General features: G+C 37.9%; 1 protein-coding gene across 1 annotated transcript; it reads right to left on the bottom strand.

Annotated features, from left to right (window-relative positions):
- Positions 1-14,061: 14,061 nt before the first annotated feature.
- On the bottom strand, positions 14,062-22,686 carry LOC124613411. Its single transcript, XM_047142114.1, has 6 exons — positions 22,597-22,686; positions 22,407-22,511; positions 22,068-22,317; positions 21,850-22,011; positions 21,612-21,748; positions 14,062-14,151 (listed from the first exon to the last, which is right to left on the bottom strand). Exons 1-6 carry the CDS (start codon positions 22,684-22,686, stop codon positions 14,062-14,064), a joined length of 834 nt encoding a protein of 277 aa, XP_046998070.1.
- Between the last annotated feature and the right edge of the window lie 2,479 nt (positions 22,687-25,165).

Below are 25,165 nucleotides of genomic sequence, written 5' to 3'. Positions count from 1 at the left end.
TTCAGAGAAGTGTGACTTTCTTCTGCCAAGATCCATCAAATGATGCTACAATGTCTGTATTCTCAGACAAGGTTACTGCTTCTTCTGCTGCTCTTTTCATTGAATGTTCACTTACACCACATAAAGCATTATGTATTAATTTATTGTATCTATCAAACCTCAGTGGAGGTGGAGGCAAATCCATCACTGCACAAAAAGTCGGGCAGTTCTCCTTCCTCTTCCAATACATCGCATTGCATAAGCAAGCTGAATATTTACACAGTAATGTCGACTGTTAGTTACTGTCAGTGTCATAGTGTCACTGTGCATCTTACATGAGTTACAGGCAATCACTAACCAATTTGAAAGACCCTTCGTTGCTGAAATGGCCTCAGAAACGGCAATATTATCTTCACAATTGCAGTACTTACATTTCACAGCACTCTTCAAAAGTCTTGACAGCATATTTAGGTTCACAGTAACATTTCTGTCATTATTGCTGCTCACAATACTACTAGGCTTGTTCTTATTACATTCAGAAAGTGTAAGCTTACATCGAGAAGCACTACCTGTTGACAGTTTCCGCGGGCAACTTTTGAAGCAACTTACATGTATTATTCGGTCGTGTTTGGGACTGGTTGCTGCAAAACTTTAGCTTAGGACTAACGTTCTTTACTCTTGGCATTTGTAGGACAGGAAACACACACAGAAACAAAACAACACACAACAACTACAAAAATTCCGAAATCATATATTCTCAGATTTTTGTTTACATTTGAACAATAGCCTGCTACTTTGGTTCCAGGAGTTATTGTCTCCTAGAATACACCAGTGTTAGTGATCCGTAACTAACAACAGAAAAAACAAAAGAACAAAACAATGAATCACGTATTCTGACGCACTTCGAACTGCCAGATGGGCGTGACCCCTGTGCAACATTATGTTCAACTTCAACTTTAGAACGAATGATAATGCCCACAAACTATACATTTTTGAAATCAGCATGAAATGCTCTTTTCTATAGATCAAGAATTTTTTTTCAAATTTTTGGTCATTTTCACGAGCGTGTCCCGTCACTATTAATTTCAACACTCACACCCAATCAGAGTCATTTGTAATAGTAAGTTTATGTTAACTAACCAAACCTATTACCAAAAGGTTTACCAAATGGATTATCTGTCATAGAATGTTCACTCAAACATTAGACAGTTTGACCACTATGAATGTTCACTTTGTGGTCACAGCTTGCATAACATGCCAGGTGGATTTTGGTTATTCAAAAGTCACAGATTACATATTAAAATGGGAATTTCATGTTTTCATTTTTCTCACACATTCACACCCACTTTGCGGCACTCCATGCTCAAGTTTTAATCATTATTCTCAGAATTGTCACACCTATTCAGAAAACTTTATATCTGCATCAGAACATGATCACTGCTGAGTTCTCATCTGCCTCTTTAGACTTCACAATAAAATTCTTTAGCTCAAAAAATTTGCGTAAACATAATGACCTCTGATTGGCTGATACACATCATAGCCAATTTGATATTGCAGTTAACCTCTGCAATCTTGCATCTTTTACATTTGACCAATCATAACTTAATAGGTTTTATTAGCAGTTTACTAAACGAACAAATTTAGAAAATCAGCAAATATCAAAATAACTCCCTGTTTAAGTAACAGAATTATCGTAAATTGTTTCTTGTTTTCCCAGTTCTGTAAAATGGCTGGTTATACATCACAGAATTCTCTTGAGAGTATAATTCACTTTCTCTGTACAATCACGGTTCTCACACAAAATTGTACTGAGTCAGTAGATGTAACAAGATTCATTTAAAATCTGTATTTCCATGCACACCACAATTCACATCAAACAAATTAGCATTAATAGACTATGAAGTTGTGATAATTACAATAACTACAGTTTTGTTTCCAAAATATGTTTAACTATTTGATAATTTCATAGTCCATAAGATGCTGACACCTTTTGAGTACAGTCATAACTACTTCCAGCTAGCTATTGTATCAGAGTGCATCTGTCATGTGATATGTGATATACATGACTCATTGTCTGATGCTGTCTCCCCATCTCTTATGTAACGTAAGCATGATATGAAGTGCTTCGCCTTACAGACCGTATGATTGTAAAAAAATTTTGCAAACAAATTTTTAATAATTACACATCACCACTATTTTCCAAAACATAGTAAATTTCCAAAAGCAAAATTATTAAACTAAAATACATACTCTGGACTTGATGGTTCTATAACTAACCTACTCTATTATTGTACAAAAACTCAATTTCCCTGACATTCTTTACAAAATCATAAACTATACAAATTCTTTTTCAAAGCAAAAAGTTAACTTTTGTTTTGAAAGCTGTTCAGATTATTTATAGCATTTAAGCCAAACACTGAATTTATATTTTCTTTTAATTACAAAATCTTTTCCCTTCACCCTAAGTTCTTCTACACATTACTCTCAGTACTGCATCCATGAGGTCCATTCCTACCTTGTACACAGCACTTCACTAGTGTCCTACATTTGGAATTGTTTTCCTTATATCATCACAGCACCTTATTTGTGTGACATCCATGACACTCCACCTTTGCTTAAAATACAATTCAGGCTGCAGTTTCTTGGCAGTTTACCTGAAACCACAGTTTCATCTAAGATTACTGTTCTACACACTGTCTTTCTGAAAGATTAATATTAGTACCTATATTTTCCTTAAAATTTTTCTTTTTCTTAATATTTTTCAATTATAATATAACATAATATAATTGACTCTGTTCATTGAAAGTAAATTAACAGAGAATTTTTCTTGAAAACAGTACTTCCCACAGTGAGAAACATCTATGATTTTAGTAAAACAGGTTGCTAGTGAAAACATTTTCCAGATGTACTTAATTAACTCAGTAAATTTTACTTAACTAGGTTTTGTAAAATTTTTCGAAAAACTTAAAACTAGCACAGATCATTCTTTTACAGTGTTTTACAACATAATATAGTTACCACTATGCTTACCTGTTTCTCTTCATAGTTTATATACTGTCAAATGTATTGCAGGTAGTCCAAGATGCCTCTCAAAGTCATCACAATGAAATGTTTGACCTAATGCAGAAAGAGATTACATCTAAAATCACAAAATTATTTACAAAATTCTTCATATCACTTTCCTTCATTCTTTCTCTCTCATGTTTGCATTTAGTCACGATAGGAAAACTATTCAATATTCCCACTAAAACTCTATTTTATCATACTACTCAGTTTATTTAGGCACGTCATAATAAAATGTTGTTCTACAGTCAGCACTTTATTCCATAACTAGTTAATTTACATATGCTACTTAGTTACCTGATAAACCACATCAGTTATCACTTACTTCACCATTCCATGACATCCTGTGTATTTTACAACACAATAACACTCTCATCTCAGCAACAAATTACTTTATTATCTTGTTAATTATTTTCGTCTTTAATCATAGTGAGGAAGATTGACAATATGAAAGGAAAATGAAATGATATTGCCAATAACTCCAATACCTGGTGATCTACACCTACTTCTACATACATACTCCGCTAGCCACCAAGTGGTGTATGGCGGAGGGCACAATTCATGCCAAAGTCGTATTTCCTCCCCTCTCTTTCACTCGCGGATTGCATGAGGGAAAAATGGCCGTCTGACCACCTCAGTATGAGTTCTAATTTCCCTCATCTTTGAATGGTGATCATTGCGCGATTTGAAAGCTGGCGAACATCAGATTTTGGAATTAAGTGAGCAGTCCCTTCCATTTAGCGCGTATATCTGCAAGTGTATCCCAATTCAAACTTTCTATGAGATTTGTAATGATCTCGTGACTAAATGTACCAGTCATGAATCTTGCAGCTCTTCTTTGGACCTTCTCAATCTCTTGAATCAGACCCAACTGATAAGGGTTCCATACAGATGAACAATACTCTAAGACTGGACAAACTAACATATTGTAAGCAATTTCCTTTGTTGAAGGAATGCATCACTTCAGGATTCTACCAATAAACCGCAATCTAGAGTTTGCCTTGCCCATTACTTGTGTAATCTGATCATTCCATTTGAGATCATTTTGAACAGTCACACCCAGATACTTAATGGATGTTATCACTTTCAAAGACTGGGCATTTATTTTGTACTCGTACATTAATGGGGATTTTTGCCTTATTATACACAGTAGGTTACACTTACTAATATTGAGAGATAACTGCCAGTCATTACACAATGCATTTATTTTCTGCAAATCCTCATTGATTTGTTCTCAACTTTCGTGTGATACTACTTTCCTGTAGACTACAGCATCATCGGCAAACAGTCTAATGCTGCTGTCAGTACCATCAACCAGATTGTTTATGTAAATCGTAAAAAGCAGCAGACCTATTATCCTGCCCTGGGGCACACCTGAAGTTATGTGTGTTTTCATTCAGGACGACATACTGCTCTCTGTCTGTTAGAAAATATGGCATCAGCCTGGGAGCTGGTATCTAGAGCCTGTTGTATATCATGCACAAAGAGGGCCAGCTGTGTCTCACATGACTGCTGTTTCCTAAAACCGTTCTGGTTTCTGCAGATGAACTTCTCAGAGTCTAGAAAGGTCATTATGTCTGAACACAAAATGTGCTTCATGATTCTACAACAAACGATGTCAGTGAAATTGGCCGGTAATTATGTGCATCTGATTTTCTACCCTTTTTATAGATTGCTATGACGTGGACCTTCTTCCAGTCCCATGGAACTTTCTGCTGTTCCATTGATCTCTGATAGATGATGGATGAGAATGGTGCTACATTTGTAGCATAGTCAACATATAATCTTACGGGGATACTGTCTGGGCCAGATGCCCTCCTGGTGTCTAAGGATCTTAACTGTTTTACAATCCCAGATACACTAAACACTATGTCAGCCATCCTTGTGTTTGTTCAATAATTAAAAGGGGGAATGGTGCTGCAGCACTCTACCATACACAAATTTTTGGAAGCTAGGTTTAGAATTTTGGCTTTCTGTTTATCATCATCCGTTACATTACCCATACTGTCAGCATGAGAAGGTATTGAATTATTTGTAGATTTATAGATTATATGTATGATCAAAATTTTTTTGTGTTATTTTTAGAATCTTCAGATAAAATATTGCTTTCAAATTAATTAAAAGAATCTCTCATTGACCTTTTGACAGCTGCTTTCATTTCGCATAGTTTCTGTTTGTCAGCAGGGCAGTGACTACATTTAACATAACTGTGCAAAATTCTCTACTTTCTCAGCAACTTCCTAATACGTTTGTTGTACCAAAGTGGATCCTTTCCCCCCTCCTTTTGTTTGCTAGGCACATACCTCTCTAGCATGTGATGGACAATACCTTGTAAATTCTGACTAAAGATGCTCAATATCTTTGTGCCCCGCTGTGAACGCTTGGAGCTGACTATGAAGATATTCATTAATGACACTTTTCTTTGCTTTGCCACACAAAAAAACTCTACGCTAAAAGATCAGGTATGTTTGTCGCCAAGATATCTAATAGTCAGCCATCTGACACTGCAAAGAGTGCAATATCCTCTGAGGTTTTTTACCTCCAGCTCCAGATGATATTCATTGTACCCTTCCAGATCTTTCTTTTTCCTACAGTACCTTATAGGAATATTTCCACTTTCCAAATCTGCCAGTTTCTTTTTCCTACAAAATGATGAACCAACTGTTCTCCCCTTTACTTCCAAAACAACAGAATCATCATTGAAATTCCACTTCCCATAGTACTTGTTAAAGAAATATATCTCTAATCAACAGGACAATGCTCAAATGGAAAATCATCTGTGATACTACTGGATACCATTTATATTAATAGATAATGTAACTTTTTATTTAACTGTCTTCTTTGTTTTTCCAGTGGCTACAATTTTTTGGATACCCATGACAGATTTATTACCAGTTCCTCCTTGTTAGGTAAAGCATCTAACAATTTCTGACTAACAGCATGAAGGTCACTGTCACTGTCATCTAAACACTACACTTCTTGATCTTGTACCCTCAAACAAATTGTTGGCTGCCCTATCTGTTCCCTAATATTATGTATTTCATCTTCTTCCAGTAAATTGTTTGCAGCTTCCCATCTATCAAACATTCTCTGCCTCTGGAGATTACATACATATATGCAGGATTTTTCTCACTATTCACCCTCTTAGCATTTGTCAGTGTGTCTACTAACGACATGCCAAAACACTTCTCCACACCCACTTCCTCTCTTTTCACAGTAATTAATTTTTTAACTAATTTTTCATCATCTTCATCCTCCTGTAAAGTCTCATTAACTGACTGACCTTCATTATGATTATCACTTGACTACACTTCTCCTCTTGTGGCGTATAAATCTTCAATAATTACCTTCAGTATTTCCTCCATCCTTTTCTTGCCAAACTCCTGTAACCCCTCATTACCTGTATTCTCCCCTTTTGCATGACAAGATCCCCCATTGGTTTCATTCTATACACTTTCCTGTATATAAGATGATTTGTCGTTTTTCTTTACATCGTTTACCATATTCTCTATACTGCAGTGTTTACTTCGCTCTTTCTTATTAAGAAACTCTTTCTTTAATTTCAAATTCTGCTATTTGATTGTTACTTTATAAAAAGGGCGTGGCTAGCAGGCTCAAATTACTGTTACCCATTTTGCAAATGCGAGCCACTACACAGGCAATATCTAGTTTATCATGCTCTGAGACTCTGGTTCCTTCCCTACTCTTACCCTCACTTATTGCCTGTTACATACATCACACTGTTACATAATAGAGAATGCAACCTATACACAGATCTTTGCTCTCTATTAGTTGATCTATTTACTATAGTATGGTGCCACCTTCTGGCTCTTCTGTTCCCGTTACCAGACAAGCCCATTTTGTTCATATTAATATTTTGACATGTTTTTAGGTTTCCCTATGGCCTAAAGTTCCTATTTACTTGCTTCTCTTCCCATAATAATTTCTTGACCATTTCCAAGTAATTAATAAACTTGTTTATGTCATCCTTTGGAGCAGTAATTATTTTGTTATTCCAATTCATCCAGTTGCATAATTATTAGTACTGGCTCTAATTTATTTGTCGCATATGACAAATTAGTAACCCACCATATAGCAAATCTTTACACAGTTTTCCTGTCTGCAATTTAATTTTTCGCCTGCCGAGAAACTATTTTGCAACTCCATTTGCTTATGTTTATCCCAGTATTCTTTGATAAAGGCTACCTCAAATTTTTCTGTTGTTTCATATGGCTCAGTAGCAATAACACACCATGTTCTAGCTTCACCTAAGAATTTTGACATAATAAAACCATACTTTTGTCTATCAGTCCACAAGGTAGGCAAAACATTTTCAAAATCATTCCAGAACTCTTTTGGATGCACATTTCCAGAAGGATCAAAGCTTAAAAATTGTCTGTCTGTAAAATAAGATATGTCAGATGATTCCAGCATCAAACTACAACCCACAAATCGACCATGGCCTAATAGCCTGAAAGTTTCAAGTGACATCAGTACCAGCAGTGAAAGCTGACATTGTATGATACAACCCACATCGATAGTGTCGCTTCTAATCTTATGTTCTACTTTTGACAATCTGTTGTCATGCTAATGCACTTTAGTGTGTGCTGTCTCAGCTTGACTAGTTACGTGATCTGTAGTAGATTTTTCCATATGATGTCTACAATTTTTGTCTTTCAGCATTAATTTTACTGTCTAAATCTGTGTGGTCATTTTCACAAACAAATGCTACAGCAACAGTTTTTTGCTCAGTGTTATGTACGTCCTCCTTAAACTCTGGCGGCCAGTGTGGCCGAGCAGTTCTAGGCGCTTCAGTCTGGAACCGTGTGACTGCTACGATCACAGCTTCGAATCCTGCCTCGGGCGTGGGTGTGTGTGATGTCCTTAGGTTAGTTAGGTTTAAGTAGTTCTGAGTTCTAGGGGACTGATGACCTCAGATGTTAAGTCCCATAGTGCTCAGAGCCATTTGAACCATTTGAACCTTAAACTCTTCGCTTGCTTCCAATAGCTACCTTTTTAATAACTTCTGTTAACTGACTTTCAACGTTTTCTGAGATTTCTTACAATCATTCTCAACTTGAGAAATCCTTTTGTCAGCCTTATGTCAATCAAGTGCATATCTTTCTCCCACATATTCTTTAATTCAGCAGGGTAGTTTTCCAATTTCACATTAACTTCAGATTTAAACTTTTTATGTTCATCAGCTGAACTATCAATACTACTAGACCACATATTTAGCTTGCTAGTCTGTTGTTACATATTTTTATTTATATCTTCTTTTACTTCAGCAATATTTTTATTTATTACCATAAAATTGTTTCTCGTAGTGTCCACCAATATACCAAATGTTTCTTGCAAGCTTTCTGATTTATTTCCCTCCAATACAATTCCATGTTATGTTTGCTTTGCAAGCAACATATCATACTTGGTATCTTGTCAACCGTTTCTTGCTCATTTACTTTAAATTAACTAACATCAAATAAACTAGTACCACTAAAATCACTCTACCTATCACTGTCACAGTTTAAACTGCCTTCCATAGATGAATTTCTCGAAACATTTTGTTTCAGTTCTACTCTCACAAATGGCATTAATTGAGTCACATCAGTAACTAAAACATCATAATTTACTAGATCACCTGTTCGTCTTTGTTCAGGAGTGCTTGTTTGGGTGCCACTCACGCTGAATTGTGCCCCATCCCCTTCCTACACACTTACAGACTTACCACTCTTTTCCATCCTTCCAAGTCTTTTAATATGAGCACACAACAAATAATTAACTTATCTCCAGTTGTATGCTGCTGTTGGGGAATGTTGCCTCTGTGGGTCTGATCTCCCACTTCAGAGTCCTCCTTTGCCACACATTTGTCAGCACTGCTCTGCTCTTCCAGCCATTCACTGCAACATTTGCCACTGCCTTGTTCAATTTCATGCCTTGTTCTTCATTGTTGTGATGCCATTTGCCATGCGTTTACCATTCAAAAGTTCCTGTCTCTTGGCATTGATAATTTTTTCACTTCCACATGCAGTGTCATATGCTATCGTTCACTCACTGTGTTAACTGCTATCTTTCTAAAGTGTTCCCAACTGTGGTTTTGTCCTAGTACAGCTTTTAATTTCCCAGCCACAATGCACCACTTGCAATGTCAGTGTTTCTGTTTGCTCGTCCTACAGAAATAATGCCCCGTCCTATAGAAGTAATGTTCACTCACCTTGCAGTGATTTCTTCTTCTGCGGTCCAGTCCACACACCTTCCCTGTTAAAAATGAATGATGTTCCTCTGCTGGAAAAGCTGTAGCAGAACCAGTAGCATTATACAAATATGACAGATCCTGCAAATGTTTTCCAGTATCAAGCTATCTGAGCGATAGATTGAAAGATAGTTTGTGAGTGAAAACTTCAATGTATTAACATTTGTTACAAAAACACTGTCAACCTGATGCTAATCTTCAGTTCTAGTTTCAACACACACACACATTCACAGTCATAATAGCCAAGTTATAGTAATTAAATGGACCCGTTGCCAAAAGTATTACCAAATGGATTATCTTTCACAGAATGCTCGCCTAAGTATTACACGATTTTGATAACTACAGATGTTCAGTTTATGGTCACAGCTTGTGTAACATGCCACATAGATTTTGGTTATTGAAAAGTCACAGTTCACATACTGGTATTAAAACTGGAATTTCACATTTTTTATTTTCTCACACATTCGCATCCACTTTGCAGCACTCCATGTTCGAGTTTTAATCTTTATTTTGCAAAATTATCACTTAATGTAGAGCTCCTTATATCCCCATCTGAACATGATGAAGGCTGATATCTGAACTGCCTCTTTAGACTTCACAAATCAATTCTTTAGCCCACAAAATTTCCATGAATGTACTGGCCTCTGACTGACTGATAAACATCATAGCTAATCCAATATTAGCATTAAACTGTGCAATTCCAAGTCACTTACATCTGACCAATCACAACTTAATAGCTTCTATGAACAATTTATTAAATGAACTAATTTAGAAACTCTCTTTAAATAACAGAATTATCGTAAATTGTTTCTTGTTTTCCCAGTTTCATAAACTGGCTAGTTGTACATCACAGAATTCTCCTAAGAGCATAACTCACTGTCTCTATACAATCACAGTTCTCACACTAATGTGTACTCAGTTAATAGACATAATAATATTCATTTAACATCTTACTTCCCATTCACATCATCAGTCACATTAACAAACAAATTAGTAGTAATTAATAGCAGATGTAATAATCACAGTAACTTCTATTTTGTTTCCAAAATATGTTTTAACCATTTGATAATTTCATAGTCCATAAGAAGCTGAAACCTTACGGCCACAGTTGTGACTACTTACAGCTAGCTACTGGATCAGAGCACATCTGTCATGCGATAACTGTGACTCATGGTCAGTAGCTGCTTGCCTGCTACCATCTCTTACTTAACACAGGTGCAATATGAAATACTTGACATCCAGTTGGGCATTGTGAAAGGTAAGGTGTAATAGCAGCAAGGCCATGGGCAATAGGGATGTTTGTGTAGAAGTAGGTGGCATCTACAGTGATAAGTAGGGCACCATTTAGTATAGGAACAGGAACTGTGGGGAGGCAGTGGAGGAAATGGTTGGTGGTTTTTATATAGGAGAGTAGGTTATGAATAATTGGCTGAAGGTGTTGGTCCATGAGAGTGAGGATTCTCTCTGTAAGGACAGAGTAACGGGCCACAATGAGGCGTCTTGGGAGGTTGGGTTTATGAACCATAGAAAGCATGTAGAAGGTAGGATTGAAGGAACGAGTGTTAGGAGTGAGTAGAGGGAGAGACTTAGGGGAGAGGTTCTATGATGGGCATAAAGAGCCTCCATTCAACTGTTATCCAACCCCATTGCCCCTAAATCACACCCTCTTAACATTCTAGAATTTCTAAACTTCAAACCATGCCTCACTATCATTCTCCATATTTATCAACATGGAAAAAACCTCATGCCCACAGAAATAACCACATCTACCACCTAAAAGCTGATCTTAACTTCATATCCTACCTGCCAAAGAAGGCTCCACCACTCTGGTGTTGAACCACAGGAATTACATGTTTGAGGGACTCCGCCTGCTGCCAGATTCAAGATTCATCCTCCTTCAAACCCTGCCACTCTGAACCCATTCCAGAAATCCAACAGGATCTCCAGTCTTCTCTCAAATCTTTACACCCATCCCAGAACCTCTCCCATGAGCCTGCCTCTCTCCTCACCCCTAAGACTCCTCACACCCCTGCCATCTACGTGCTTGATAAACCCAACCACCTAGGATGCCCCATTGTGGCCAGTTACTGTACTCTGAGAGACTCTTTGTTCTCATAGACCACCTCCTTCTGTGTATTACCTGTATTCTACCTTGCTCTATAAAAGACACCAACTATTTCCTCCACCAGCTCTCCACAGTTCCTGTTCTTTTACCACACAGTACCATGCTAGTCACTATTGATCCCACTTTCCTCTACACCAGTAGCTCCCAACCTTTTCTTCTTGGGCTGGCCGGTGTGGCCGAGTGGTTCTAGGTGCTTCAGTCCGGAACCGCTCGACCGCTACGGTCGCAGGTTCGAATCCTGCCTCGGGCATGGATGTGTGTGATGTCCTTAGGTTATTTAGGTTTAAGTAGTTCTAAGTTCTAGGGGACTGATGACCTCAGATGTTAAGTCCCATAGTTCTCAGAGCCATTTTTTTTTCTTCTTGATAACCCCCTTTGCAACCAAAGAATATGTCATACCTCTCTACATTTATTTATTTTACTTATTTACATACTAATTTTTTTGTTTCTTTTGAAAACTATTTGACAGTACTCTGCAATCCACACTCTAATAAAAGAGGATTATTAAATGTAGGTAGTACAGAACTATAGTATTTCAAAGGATACGGTGGTCAAAATAGAAATTTCTTTGTGCCTAACTTAAATACCTAATGACATTGTTTTCACATGAAGAACTCTTCTCACACCTAACATTTTTTTATGTATTGAACATCACAAGAAAAATTCAGAACGTAAGTGAGATGATTGAAATTGTTTTCGCTTAAGCAGTGCCTAAATGCTTGGTTTCCAACTAATTGTTTGATTTATATTTTGGCTCAATTAACTTAGAGAACCCCTTTAATTGTTCTGTTTTTCTTTCAGCGATTCAAGTAGAGTGTGTACATTCATTTTTAAATTCAAATTTCGAGAAAGTACTGTAAATCTCAAACTGTTTGTTTTAGAACCTTTTGCACTACTAGTTTGTTTACCTACAGTTTGTACATTAAAATAACATCAAAAGTGCATTATTCTGTGACTAGGTTATTTAACAGACTCTAGAGTTAGATGAGTGTTGAGTTCTTGTTGTAAGCAGAAGTGATTAACTTTTTATGTTCTATCATTACACCTGATATGCTAATGTCTGGCCCTAACTTTTGCAGCTTGTAAATAACAAACATTTGTGTAGTGTAAATTGTGTTATATGCTTTGATTCTATAGTTAAGAATATAATCTGTGTTCCTGATAAATTTGCTATAGGATAGTTGGAGAGTGAGTGGTATTTGTAGACTGCAGTGGGGCAATGAGCGAGGATGTCAGCGAAGGGTCATCCATGCAACAGTAGGCTCTGCAGAAAAGACAAGAGAATCGCTGAGCAGGAGGTAAAGATTTGTGCCCTTCAGGCTGAATTAGAAAATGTGAAACTGGAACTACAAGGTACACTACGTGATCAAAAGTGTCCTGACACCCCCAAAAACATATGTTTTTCATATTAGACATCATGAGAGAACAGAATAGGGGACTCAGCGGAACTCACGGACTTCGAACATGGTCAGGTGATTGGGTGTTACTTGTGACATACGTCTGTATGTGAGCTTTCCATACTCCTAAACATCCCTAGGTCCACTGTTTCCGATGTATGGTGAAGTGGAAATGTGAAGGGACATGTACAGCACAGAAGCATACAGGCCAACCTCATCGGTTGACTGACAGAGACCACCGACAGTTGAAGAGGGTCATAATGTCTAATGGGCAGACATCCATGCTGACCATCAGACAGGAATTCCAAACTGCATCAGGATCCGCTTGAAGTACTATTGACAGTTAGGCGGGAGGTGAAAAAAACTTGGATTTCGCGCTCAAGCGTCTGCTCATAAGCCACAAATCATGCCCGTAAATGACAAATGACACCTCGCTTGGTGTAAGGAGTGTAAACATTGGACGATTGAACAGTGGAAAAATGTTGTGCGGAGTGACAAATAATGGTACACAATGTGGCCTCCCTACGGCAGGGTGTGGGTATGGTGAATGTCTGGTGAACATCATCTGGCAGTGTGTGTAGTGCCAACAGTAAAATTCGGAGTTGGTGGTGTTGTGGTGTGGTCGTGTTTTTCAGAGAGGGCGCTTGCACCCCTTGTTGTTTTGTGTGGCACTATCACAGGACAGGCCTACATTGATGTTTTAAGTACCTTCTTGATTCCCACTGTTGAGAGCAATTCGGGGATGGCAATTGCATCATTCAACACGATCGAGCACCTGTTCATAATGCGTGACCTGTGGCGGAGTTATTGCACAACAATAACATCCCTGTAATGGACTGGCCTGCACAGAGTCCTGACTTGAATCCCATGGAACACCTTTGGGATGTTTTGGAATGTTGACTTTGTGCCAGGCCTCGCCGACCAACATTGATACCTGTCGTCAGTGCAGCCCTCTGTGAAGAATGAGCTGTCATTCCCCAAGAAACCTTCCAGCACCTGATTGAACATTTGCCTGTGAGAGTGGAAGCTGTCATCAAGGCTAAGGTTGGGCCAGCACCATATTGAATTCCAGCATTACCAATGGAGGGCACCACGAACTTGTAAGTCATTTTCAGCTAGGTGTCCAGATACTTTTGATTACATAGTATAGGTTGAAAGGGGGAAAAAGATCATGGGAACTGGGTAAAGGTAATCAAGCAGTGATTGAAGGGGGAACAGCTATTTGAATTTTTCATCTACATTTGAGCTTACAGTAGCAAATAAATTTGAGTTTTTACTTGAAATAGGAGGGGAAGAACCTTATCCAGGTGTGGATCACAGTAGAGAGCAGCAGACGTCTAACAAAGAAACCAAGTATAGGTTGGTACCAAAAGAGATTAGGAAGAAATGAGGCATGCTGCTAGGTAGTAGCCATGGGAAGTGTGTAGGACAGGATAAATTAGGAACAGGGTACCAGGTCACAAGTATTGTGAAGCAAAGTGCGTTAGCTAGGGACAGGGCATAGCAAATTTGTGCAAAGATTTTGAGAGTGAAGAGCAAGTTATCATAGCAGGTGGAGCAGGGAACAGCCTGTCTCAATACAGAAATTCCAACATTAAGTGTGACCTGGCTGAAACAGGAGTAGCAGCTACACAGAAAACTGTGTTTTGTGGAGGTCGTAATGTGGCATGAACAGCCCTGGATCATCTGTGTTGTGAGCCATATGAGCACTAAGTTGAGGAGCCAGCTGCTGACTGACTGAAATGAAATCTCATATGAAGAGCTTGTTGCTACAATTGGAAGATGGGGATATACCATACACAGCTTACACCTGGATAGGGAAGGGAAACATAGGTTGGCTGAGCTCTTACAGAAAATGTATGGGTGGCGGGGGGTAGCACAATCACACAATGCAAAATCCCTGTAGTTGTTTTGAAAGAAATCAAAGTAACAGAAGAACCACACAAAATGCCTAAGAATATACAACAAATTTAAGGTTAGAAAAACATCAGAGGAATGAGTAATAAGGTAGAAGAGGTTCTTCTCTGTTTGAAAAACTTAGAGAGCTCGGGAAAGATACACAGTTACTTAGTTTCTTGTTATTCCATGGATAATTTTGCGGGATAGATTGTAATGATGTGGAATGAGCCATTTTACATTTACATCATAAATTAATTTGTACATATAGTTCACATTACAGTAATATAAATTCTTCTATGGAAGAGAAAGAGTTGCCAAGCAGAAAGTTTCTCAATCGCAAAATTTTAGTCGCACCATTGTGCACCCCATTTTGTGCTAAAGGCATCCACCTTGTGGGGTAATGAATGTTATTTTCCTTTCTGTTATTGTAATTCTAGACATTATTGTTCCTTTTTAACTGCAGTGGTTTATATACAACAAACTTCATTGGGGAGTAACTATACAGCGAAACGAATAGATTGCTACTCACATACTGAGCAGCAAGCAGGTACGACGAAAAGGCTGATCACATAAGTTGTCAGCCAAAGGCTTCTTCAGATAGGAGGCAAAGTGCACATTTACATTCATACCATCATATGCACAAAACTCACACACAAATGACTGCTGTATCTGGCTGTTCCAGCTAGAATCTTTTTGAAAGAGGGAGCAGATGTCTACAAGATGATTGTGGGTGTGCACCCAAAATTATTTTCATAGTACATTTTTGAGCAATAAAAATTTTCTTTTTCTGATGATGAGTTGTCCCAGAATTTTGTTCCATGTGACATTACTGAATGAAAATGTGCAAAATATGTCAATTTACTGACTTGTCTCTCTCCAAGTTTTGCAATGATTCTAAGTGCAAATGTGCCTGAACTAAGTTGTTTTAGGATTCCAAAATTTGTTTTTTCCAGTTTAAATTCTCATCAGTAAGGACATACTTTGGGTATCTGAGCACCACATAATCGCTGGATTAGAGAGTTACATATAAAAGGTGATGTTCAGTATCTTACTCTCACAGAAATAATGTGGGAAAAGGAGGAGTTGTTACATATTTTAAGACACAACACTTAGCTTTCAAACATGGTTGGATGAAACAGTAAGACTGAAACTGATGATGTTTTATTTGCTGAAGCTCAAAGCAAGAAAATAACTTTTTAACAAATAACAAATGTTCTCTCTAATCATAACACACATTTAGGTTAAATGTGATTGTGCCTTATAGTGCAGATACTCCTCAGTGGAAATCAGTTAGCATAATTAATGATTCCAGGACGATTTTCTTTTAAGAATAGTTTTCAAGAGATGATCTGGGATGAAACTTATGCTTTGAACCAAATGCTAATACAAAATTTAATCTATTCCATGATAAATTCATAGAATTATTTGAAAATTGCTTTCAATATTAGATAATCAGAAAGGATGTTAAACAGCCATGTAAAAAACCGTGGATTACTCGAGGAATTAAAGTACCTTGTGAAAGAAAAAGGGAAATGTATCTGTTGGTAAGGACAAGTGGAGATCCTGCAGTAATTGCACACTACAAAAACTATTCAAAATTACTAAGACTAGTTACAAAAAAATCAAAGAACATGCACATATTGGCAGAGATCAGTAATTCAAACAATAGACTTAAGCGTATGCAGAATGTTGTGAAACAAGAATCAGGACCATCAGCCATAGAACAGGGAAACATGACTGTTTAACTGAATGGAAGAGCTATAAATGATAGTTGCAAGGAGCAAACATATTTGCTAATCATTTCTTAAATATAGTAGAAAGTTTAGGGACAAATAGCTCAAGAGAAAAATCACAAACGTACATTGAAAAAGCAGCCCTTATGAAATTCGGTCATTTGAATGTATTACCAATTTCTCAGTCTGAAATCAAGAAAATTATATATTCTCTCAAAAGTAAAAAGTCATCTATATTTGATAGTGTTTCCAATACAGCACTAAAAATTTGTTCCCATGTAATAAACTCTGTCTTATCTGAAATATGTGTGCATCACTAACTCAAGGCATTTTTCCAGAGAGACTGAAATATGCCATTCTCAAACCCCTCTTAAAGATTTCTCAAGATTTTTGAGAAGGTGATGTATTTTAGAATAGTATCTCACCTGAGCAACAATAATATCCTCAGAAAATTGCAGTTTGGATTTCAGAAGAGTTGTTCTACTGAGAATGTCATTTACATGTTCACTCACTTAATTTTACAAGCATTAAATAATAAAATACAGTTGATATTTTCTGTGACATGCATTTGACTACGTGAATACAGCATTCTTGTAGATGAACTGAAGTTTTATGGGATTTATGGTATAGGCAACCAGTGGATAATGCCATATCTAACCAAAAGAATGCAGAAAGTTGTACTTAGTAATTCGATCCATGTAGTTTGGGGACATCAATTTGACTGGGAAGAGATCACATATTTGGTTCCCCAAGGTTCAGTCATAGGCCCCCTATTGTTCCTCATATAGGTAAATGATCTTCTGTTTCATATACAATGGCCATAATTAATTCTTTTTGCAGACACTTTTTGATCAAAGAATGCATGCAGCAACAGAAGAAACAGTAAACAAAGTTTTTAAAAGTATCATTGCCTGGTTTTCTGGGACAGGTTTCATTCTAAATATTAAAAAGACACAATATATTTAGTTCTGCACATCTAGGGGTACATCTACATCTACATCTACATCTACATACATACTCCGCAAGCCACCTGACAGTGTGTGGCGGAGGGTACTTTGAGCACCTCTATCAATTCTCCCTTCTATTCCAGTCTCGTATTGTTCGTGGAAAGAAAGATGGTTGGTATGCCTCTGTGTGGGCTCTAATCTCTCTGGTTTTATCCTCATGGTCTCTTCACGAGATATACGTAGGAGGGAGCAATATATTGCTTGACTCCTTGGTGAAGGTATGTTCTCAAAACTTCAACAAAAGCCCGTACCAAGCTACTGAGCGTCTCTCCTGCAGAGTCTTCCACTGGAGTTTATCTATCATCTCCATAACGCTTTCATGATCACTAAATGATCCTGTAATGAAGTGCGCTGCTCTCCGTTGGATCTTCTATATCTCTTCTATCAATCCTATCTGGTACAGATCCCACTCTTGTGAGCATTATTCAAGCAGTGGCCAAACAAGTGTACTGTAACCTACTTCCTTTGTTTTTGGATTGCATTTCCTTAGCATTCTTCCAATGAATCTCAGTCTGGCATCTGCTTTACCGATGGTCATCTTTATATGATCATTCCATTTTAAATCACTCCTAATGCCTACTCACAGATAATTTATGGAATTAACTGCTTTCAGTTGCTGACCTGCTATATTGAAGCTAAATGATAAAGGATCTTCCTTTCTATGTATTTGCAGCACATTACACTTGTCTACATTGAGATTCAATAAAATTCCCTGCACCATGCGTCAATTCATTGCAGATCCTCCTGCATTTCAGTACAATTTTCCATTATTACAACCTCTCGATATACTACAGCATCATCCACAAAAATGCTCAGTGAACTTCCGATGTTATCCACATGGTCATTTATGTATATTGTGAATAGCAATGGTCCTACGACACTCCCCTGCGGCACACCTGAAATCACTCTTACTTCAGAAGACTTCTCTCCATTGAGAATGTCATACTGCATTCTGTTATCTAGGAACTCTTCAATCCAATCACACAATTGGTCTGATAGTCCATATGCCCTTACTTTGTTCATTAAACGACTGTGGGGAACTGTATCGAATGCCTTGCGGAAGTCAAGAAACACGGCATCTACCTGGGAACCTGTGTCTATGGCCCTCTGAGTCTCGTGGACGAATAGTGCGAGCTGGGTTTCACACGATCGTCTTTTTTGAAACCCATACTGATTCTTACAGTGTAGATTTCTAGTCTCCAGAAAAGTCATTATACTCGAACATAATACGTGTTCCAAAATTCTACAACTGATTGACGTTAGAGATATAGGTCTACAGTTCTGCACATCTGTTCGACGTCCCTTCTTGAAAACGGGGATGACCTGTGCTCTTTTCCAATCTTTTGGAATGCTACGCTCTTCTAGAGAACTACGGTACACCGCTGCAAGAAGGGGCGCAAGTTCCTTGGCATATTCTGTGTAAATTCGAACTGGTATCCCATCAGGTCTAGTGGTCTTTCCTCTTTTGAGCAATTTTAATTGTTTTTCTATCCCTCTGTCATCTATTTTGATATCTACCATTTTATCATCTGTGCGACAATCTAGAGAAGGAACTACAGTGCAGTCTTCCTCTGTGAAACAGCTTTGGAAAAAGACATTTAGTATTTCGACCTTTAGTCTGTCATCCTCTGTTGCAGTACCATTTTGGTCACATAGTGTCTGGACATTTTGTTTTAATCCACCTACTGCTTTGACAGAAGACCAAAATTTCTTAGGATTTTCTGCCAAGTCAGTACATAGAACTTTACTTTCAAATTCATTGATCGTCCCTCACATAGCCCTCCTCACACTACATTTCACTTCGCGTAATTTTTGTTTGTCTGCAAGGCATTGGCTATGTTTATGTTTGCTGTGAAGTTCCCTTTGCTTCCGCAGCAGTTTTCTAACTCGGTTGTTGTACCACGGTGGCTCTTTTCCATCTCTTACGATCTTGCTTGGCACATACTCATCTAATGCACATTGTACAATGGTTTTGAACTTTTTCCACTGATCCTCAACACTATCTGTACTTGAGACAAAACTTTTGTGTTGAGCTGTCAAGTACTCTGAAATCTGCTTTTTGTCACTTTTGCTAAACAGAAAAATCTTCCTAACTTTTTTAATATTTCTATTTATGGCTGAAATCATCGATGCAGTAACCGCTTTATGATCGCTGATTCCCTGTTCTGCATTAACTGTTTCAAATAGTTCGGGTCTGTTTGTCACCAGAAGGTCTAATATGTTATTGCCACGAATCGGTTCTCTGTTTAACTGCTCAAGGTAGTTTTCAGATAATGCACTAAAAAAAATTTCACTGGATTCTTTGTTCCTGCCACCCGTTATAAACATTTGAGTCTCCCAGTCTATATCCGGCAAATTAAAATCTCCACCCAGAACTGTAACATGATCGGGAAATCTACTCGATATATTTTCCAAATTTTCCTTCAGGTGCTCTGCCACAACAGCTGCTGAGCCAGGGGGCCTATAGAGACATCCAATTACCATGTCTGAGACTGCTTTAACTGTGACCTTCACCAAAATTATTTCACGTTTCTGCTCTCCATCAATTTCCTTCGATACTATTGCACTTTTTATCGCTATAAACATGCCTCCCCCTTCACTATCCAGCATGTCTCTGTGGTATACATTTTCATCTGAGTTTAGAATTTCATTACTATTTACATCTGGTTTCAGCCGGCTTTCTGTCTCTAGTACTATGTGGGGATTGTGACCATTTATTAATGAGAGCAGTTCTGGGACCTTTCTATAGACGCTCCTGCAGTTTGCTATTAAAACATTAATATTGTTACTCCCTGTTGAGTTTTGCCTACTACTACCTTGTCGGGCCTTGGGAGGGAATTCCCTAACCTAAAAAACCCATATGTGCACTCCACACGTACTCCGCTACCCTAGTAGCCATTTCCTGCATGTAGTGCATGTCTGACCTATTCTGAGGGAGCCTACATTTCTCCACCCGATAGCGGAGGTCGAGAATTTTGCACCCCAGATCTCCGCAGAATCGTCTGAGCCTCTGGTTTAAGCCTTCGACTCGGCTCCAAACCAGAGGACCATGATCGGTTCTGGGAACTATACTACAAATAGTTAGCTCAGATTCCACCCTGCGAGCAAGGCTTTCCACCTTCATCAACTCCGCCAACTGCCTGTATGAACTGTGATGACCTCTGAACCCAGACGGCAAGAGTCATTGATGCCAACATGAGCAACAATTTGCAGTCAGATGCACCCAGTGCTCTATATTGCCGCCGGCAGGGCCTCCTCCACATCTCAGATGAGACCCCCTGGCAAGCAGACCTTTCTGCTTTTTCCCTGAGGGACTCCATCACCCGCCTAACATTGGAGCTCCCAATCACTAATAAACCCCTCCCCCCTTGTGCCTGGTCGGACCTTGCTGAAGGAGCAGCCACATGTCCATTCACAGGCAGAGCGGGCGATGCCACATGGCCAGCATCCACATTGACACTCCACCTCGTGTACTGCGAACGCCACTCCACTTGGAGAGAGGGTGGCCCAACTGCACCCAGTGCCCGCGATGATAAGTGTAACACAGGGTGAGTCAATAATAAGTGATGTGGTTTTCACTCAATAATGCCACATGGAACCAGATTCTGGGGTAACTCATCATTAAGAAAGAAAGTTTTCCTTGCTCAAAAATGTGCTGTAAGAATAATTTGTGGTGCACACCCACAATCATCTTGTAGACATCTGCTTAAGGAGTTGGGCATTCTGAATACTGCTTCATGGTATATTTATTCCCTTGAGAAGTTTGTCGTGAGCAAACTTCAACAAACAAACATAAACTGCACTTCAAAATCAACAGTGATGTCCATAATTACAATATGAGAAAGGAAAATAACATTCATTGCTACACGTGATGGTTGCCTTTAGCACAAAAAGGAATGCCCAATGGTGCAACCAAAATTTTAGATAACTTCTCCAGTGATATAAAATGTCTGATAGACACCAAAATAAAATTTGTAAACAAACTGAGAAAGTCTCTCCTTGATGACTCGGTCTATTCTGTAGAAGTATATATGCGTGTTCAGCATGTAGCCATATTGATGAATTAATTAGTAATGTGAATGTAAATGAATTGTTGTATAAAATTAAAATATATCAGGCAAATTATCTGTGGAACAGAAAATGAACTAAGTAGCTTACAGCATGTCTAAGATCAGTCTCCATTTTGAGGAGACTGTGGTGGTTTATTTTCAGGATGGCTAGTGTCAAGAATCCATTCTCACATAGGTAAGGAGAAGAGAACCGGATGAGGGCCTGTAAGGCTTCATCTGCCACTCCTTGATAAACAGGACTGCAAATGGCCTAGAATTCTTCCAACATCATTTATTGAAACTGTTCTTTAGCAGTCAAATCACATTTCAGTTCAATTCCATCCTACTGAATTTTATCAGGAAGTACATGCATATCAGTTGTGAAGAGTGATCTTGCTGACATCCTTCCAAAGACAATTGAAGAAAATAACGCTCGAAATCTTTTTGGAGCAGTTCTTCGTGCTCACTGCTGACGACTATCCATTCACTGACATCACACCATTGCCCATCTACAAGTTCATTTAATCAAGGGAATGATGAAAAGTTAGTAATGGGAACACCAGACGACTCTTTAATAGTTGTGTCTTTTCCAACCAGGCCATTACAGTATTATTGCCATCCATTATTGTAGCTTGTAGTTTCGGACTCAGATTATTCAGTGTTACAAAGAAGTCTGCAAGGTAAGCTAGGGAAAATATAAAGCTGTCATCAGACAATAAATGATAAACCTCAGTTTTCCCTTGGCTTAAAAGAAATAGTTCCTGATCTGATTTCAATTCAGACTGCCTGCTAAGCATATTGCCCTTCGAAAGCCACTATACTTGTGTGTGAAATATTAAGGGCTGTTGTTCAGCATTGAGAGAGATCTTTATAAAGGACTCAAAAAAACAAGTATTCACAGCACCTGACTTATATTCACAGCACTTGACTTAATTTTATTAACTATGCAGATAGCCACTTTCACTGCAGTGTTCGGTTTCTCAATACAGTTTCGGAAGCTGGGGCTTGTCTGTGGATCATATAGTGAGAACCAGTAAGATTAGGAATTGTTTTTCTTTAGAAATACTTCCCCACACTCTGTCAATAAAAAATACCCATAAACCTGTCCCAAGACAAAGCTGTTTCAATTGAAAATTCATTAAATTAATTGTTTCTAGGTTTTTATAAAACAGTAGTTCTTCCATTATTTTCTTCTCACCCACAAATCAACACTATACTATTAAGTGACACTGTTGAGCTATATCATTATTTTCTTCTCATCCACAAATCAACACTATAATATTAAGTGACATTGTTGAGCTGTATGGAAAGAATTATCACACTGCAAAACAAGAAATGGAAACGTTTTCAGTCTTTAAATAACTGTTGTTTCACATTCAGTGCCATTTCTTAGATACTACACAGTGTAATGTTTTCTGAAAGAGATATCTTGTCCTCTTTTCACCATCTCTCTTCTCAAGAAACACTTCTGGTTCCTTTACGAATACAAAGTTAAGTGTCACCAATAATATGAGTTTTTTGTGTTGGAAATTTCATTTAGAATCAGAGCCTCTGCTAGAAAATTCAGCTTTGGCATCATTGCTATGGACACATTTTTATATGTGCTCTTTTGTACTCTAACGTTTTTGACGCCGATTTAATGCATGAAGTAGATGGACAAACTTCCCACTTCGTTTATACCACGTGACTTACTTGAGATTCGCTGCTGATCTTCTTTGCTGGCTAGCTGGCTGCTGCAAAACTCTTTTGACTTTGTCTCCATAGAATGATGGTAGGTACAGGAATATTTAAGCCTCTCTCTCTACTTGTAAAATAAGTAGATACACAGACTGTACTTTTAGTTAACCAACGGTATATTTGAACTCCATACAGAATAAAATTCTCATTTTCCACGTACATATATGACTTCCAGCAAGTCACTCACTCTGTCCAATGTCAGAAACAAATTTAATTACATTTATAAATGAGTTGGCTTAATAACCAGGACTCTACTTCACATGAATCATAAAATATGTCTTGCTCTAACAAGGCTGGATTAAGAGTTCATGAGATTACTTTTTCAACTGTTCTTCTTTCACATAACAATAGTCAATGACACAACTGGCACAGAGCTGCATAAAAACTCCATGGTTCTTCCTCTAAAACATGTATGGATTGCTCGACAAGCACTTGTCGGTGCCGTTCGACGGCCGTGTCTACTTTCTTCCCGCGACTGATTTTAAACCTGCACACTCAAACATGTGATGTGCAGTAGGTAGGATTTTACCATCCCACACTTGTAACTAGAATATCGTATGTTTGAGATGGTAGAAGGCTGAGAGGTTCTAGAATTTACACAGAAATTCTTGAATCTCTATGTAAACCCCCCCCCCCCCCCAGATTTAACATGCAATATTTTATACATAATCATTATACAACCTGTATCACACATAATAACATTTTATACTTCGACAGTATACATTTCTTTTCTTTCAATAACTGTGAACAATCTCTCTCCGTCTCTTCGCTATTCATTCTTATTTTAGTGTTTTGACACTTGAGTTATCTATTTTCTATTTTTATTTTTTTGTACTACCTTCTTCCTAGTATGTATTATTTTAATTAGTTGTAGGTTGGAGGAACTCTGGGAGAACTAAAAGTGTTCTTTTGATACTCATTTGTTTCTACAAAACATAATAATGCTAGTCATTCATAGAATTTATAATCCCCGGAATAATTCCTATAAAATTTGTGACTTTTGTCATGATACTGTCCCCTTCTCCTAGAATCAGCACCTATTCCTTGCTTGGGGATTGACCTTATGAGAGCACTTTCTCTTTCCATTCTGATAGGTATGCCCCTTATAAAATATCCCTATTTTTTAGGCCACAGGTCATCCTATCTCCATGTAGGTACTCCTGCCCTTTATACTTAGTGAATTCTGGGTACGCCCCGCTTATCCTTTCTGAGTAGGCCTCACAGTTCATTACCATAGTATACATTTCTATGTCTATCATAATTAAGTATTTTCTGGTAAAGATATAAATCTATCTTAAGCTTCACATTTATTCTTTAATACATCATTTACTCCCTAGAGTCCTCATCTACTTATCAACTTCTATACTTTCAATAGACATTATGTCAACATATACTATTGATGTCCCACTATCCTTCAATTCATTTGAGTATTTATTATACTGACTTCAAGTGATCATCATGATTAACATTCTCCCCTGCTTTTGTTTTCTCTCTTTGCTCATGCCTGTTTCTTAGTTTATATACACCTTTTCTTATGTGGATTCATTGTAGAACCGACATAGCTTCCTATATACATGTGCATATTTCTAGATGTACCCACATTTTCCCCTACAATACTACAAACTTGGTGGTTCGCACATCATGACAGGCTTTCTAGTCTGTAATTGTATGTTTGTCTTAGTGTATACTTACGTATGAGGATGTGTGTTCATGTAGTCTGATTCTTCAACCTTCTTATCTCAAGATAAGATGTAGGTTATTGGGAACCACAGAAATAGGAAAGGACTTCAGTGATAGAAGTTTATGAATATGGAAAGAGGGAAAAGATAGACAGGTCCTCAAGATGAGAAGTGAGAAAGGAAAAAGTATATGTGGATGCTAGGATCGAAGAAGAGAAAGAAAATAGCCCCAAAGACAGGAAGCCCT

This window comes from Schistocerca americana, chromosome 4, assembly GCF_021461395.2.
Source record: "Schistocerca americana isolate TAMUIC-IGC-003095 chromosome 4, iqSchAmer2.1, whole genome shotgun sequence".
NCBI classification, from domain to species: Eukaryota; Metazoa; Arthropoda; class Insecta; order Orthoptera; family Acrididae; genus Schistocerca; species Schistocerca americana.
The sequence above is the reverse complement of the archived record's forward strand: the minus strand, read 5'-3'. Positions and strand labels throughout refer to the sequence as shown.

Bases quoted from the DNA above. Each gene is read 5' to 3' on its own strand.
- LOC124613411 (XM_047142114.1), bottom strand. From the start codon at position 22,686: ATGGAAGAACTACTGTTTTATAAAAACCTAGAAACAATTAATTTAATG. The intron at 22,512-22,596 runs GTATTTTTTATT...TATGATCCACAG, and splicing joins GTCTTGGGACAGGTTTATGG to ACAAGCCCCAGCTTCCGAAA. The intron at 21,749-21,849 runs GTAGGATGGAAT...CTGTTTATCAAG, and splicing joins GTACTTCCTGATAAAATTCA to GAGTGGCAGATGAAGCCTTA.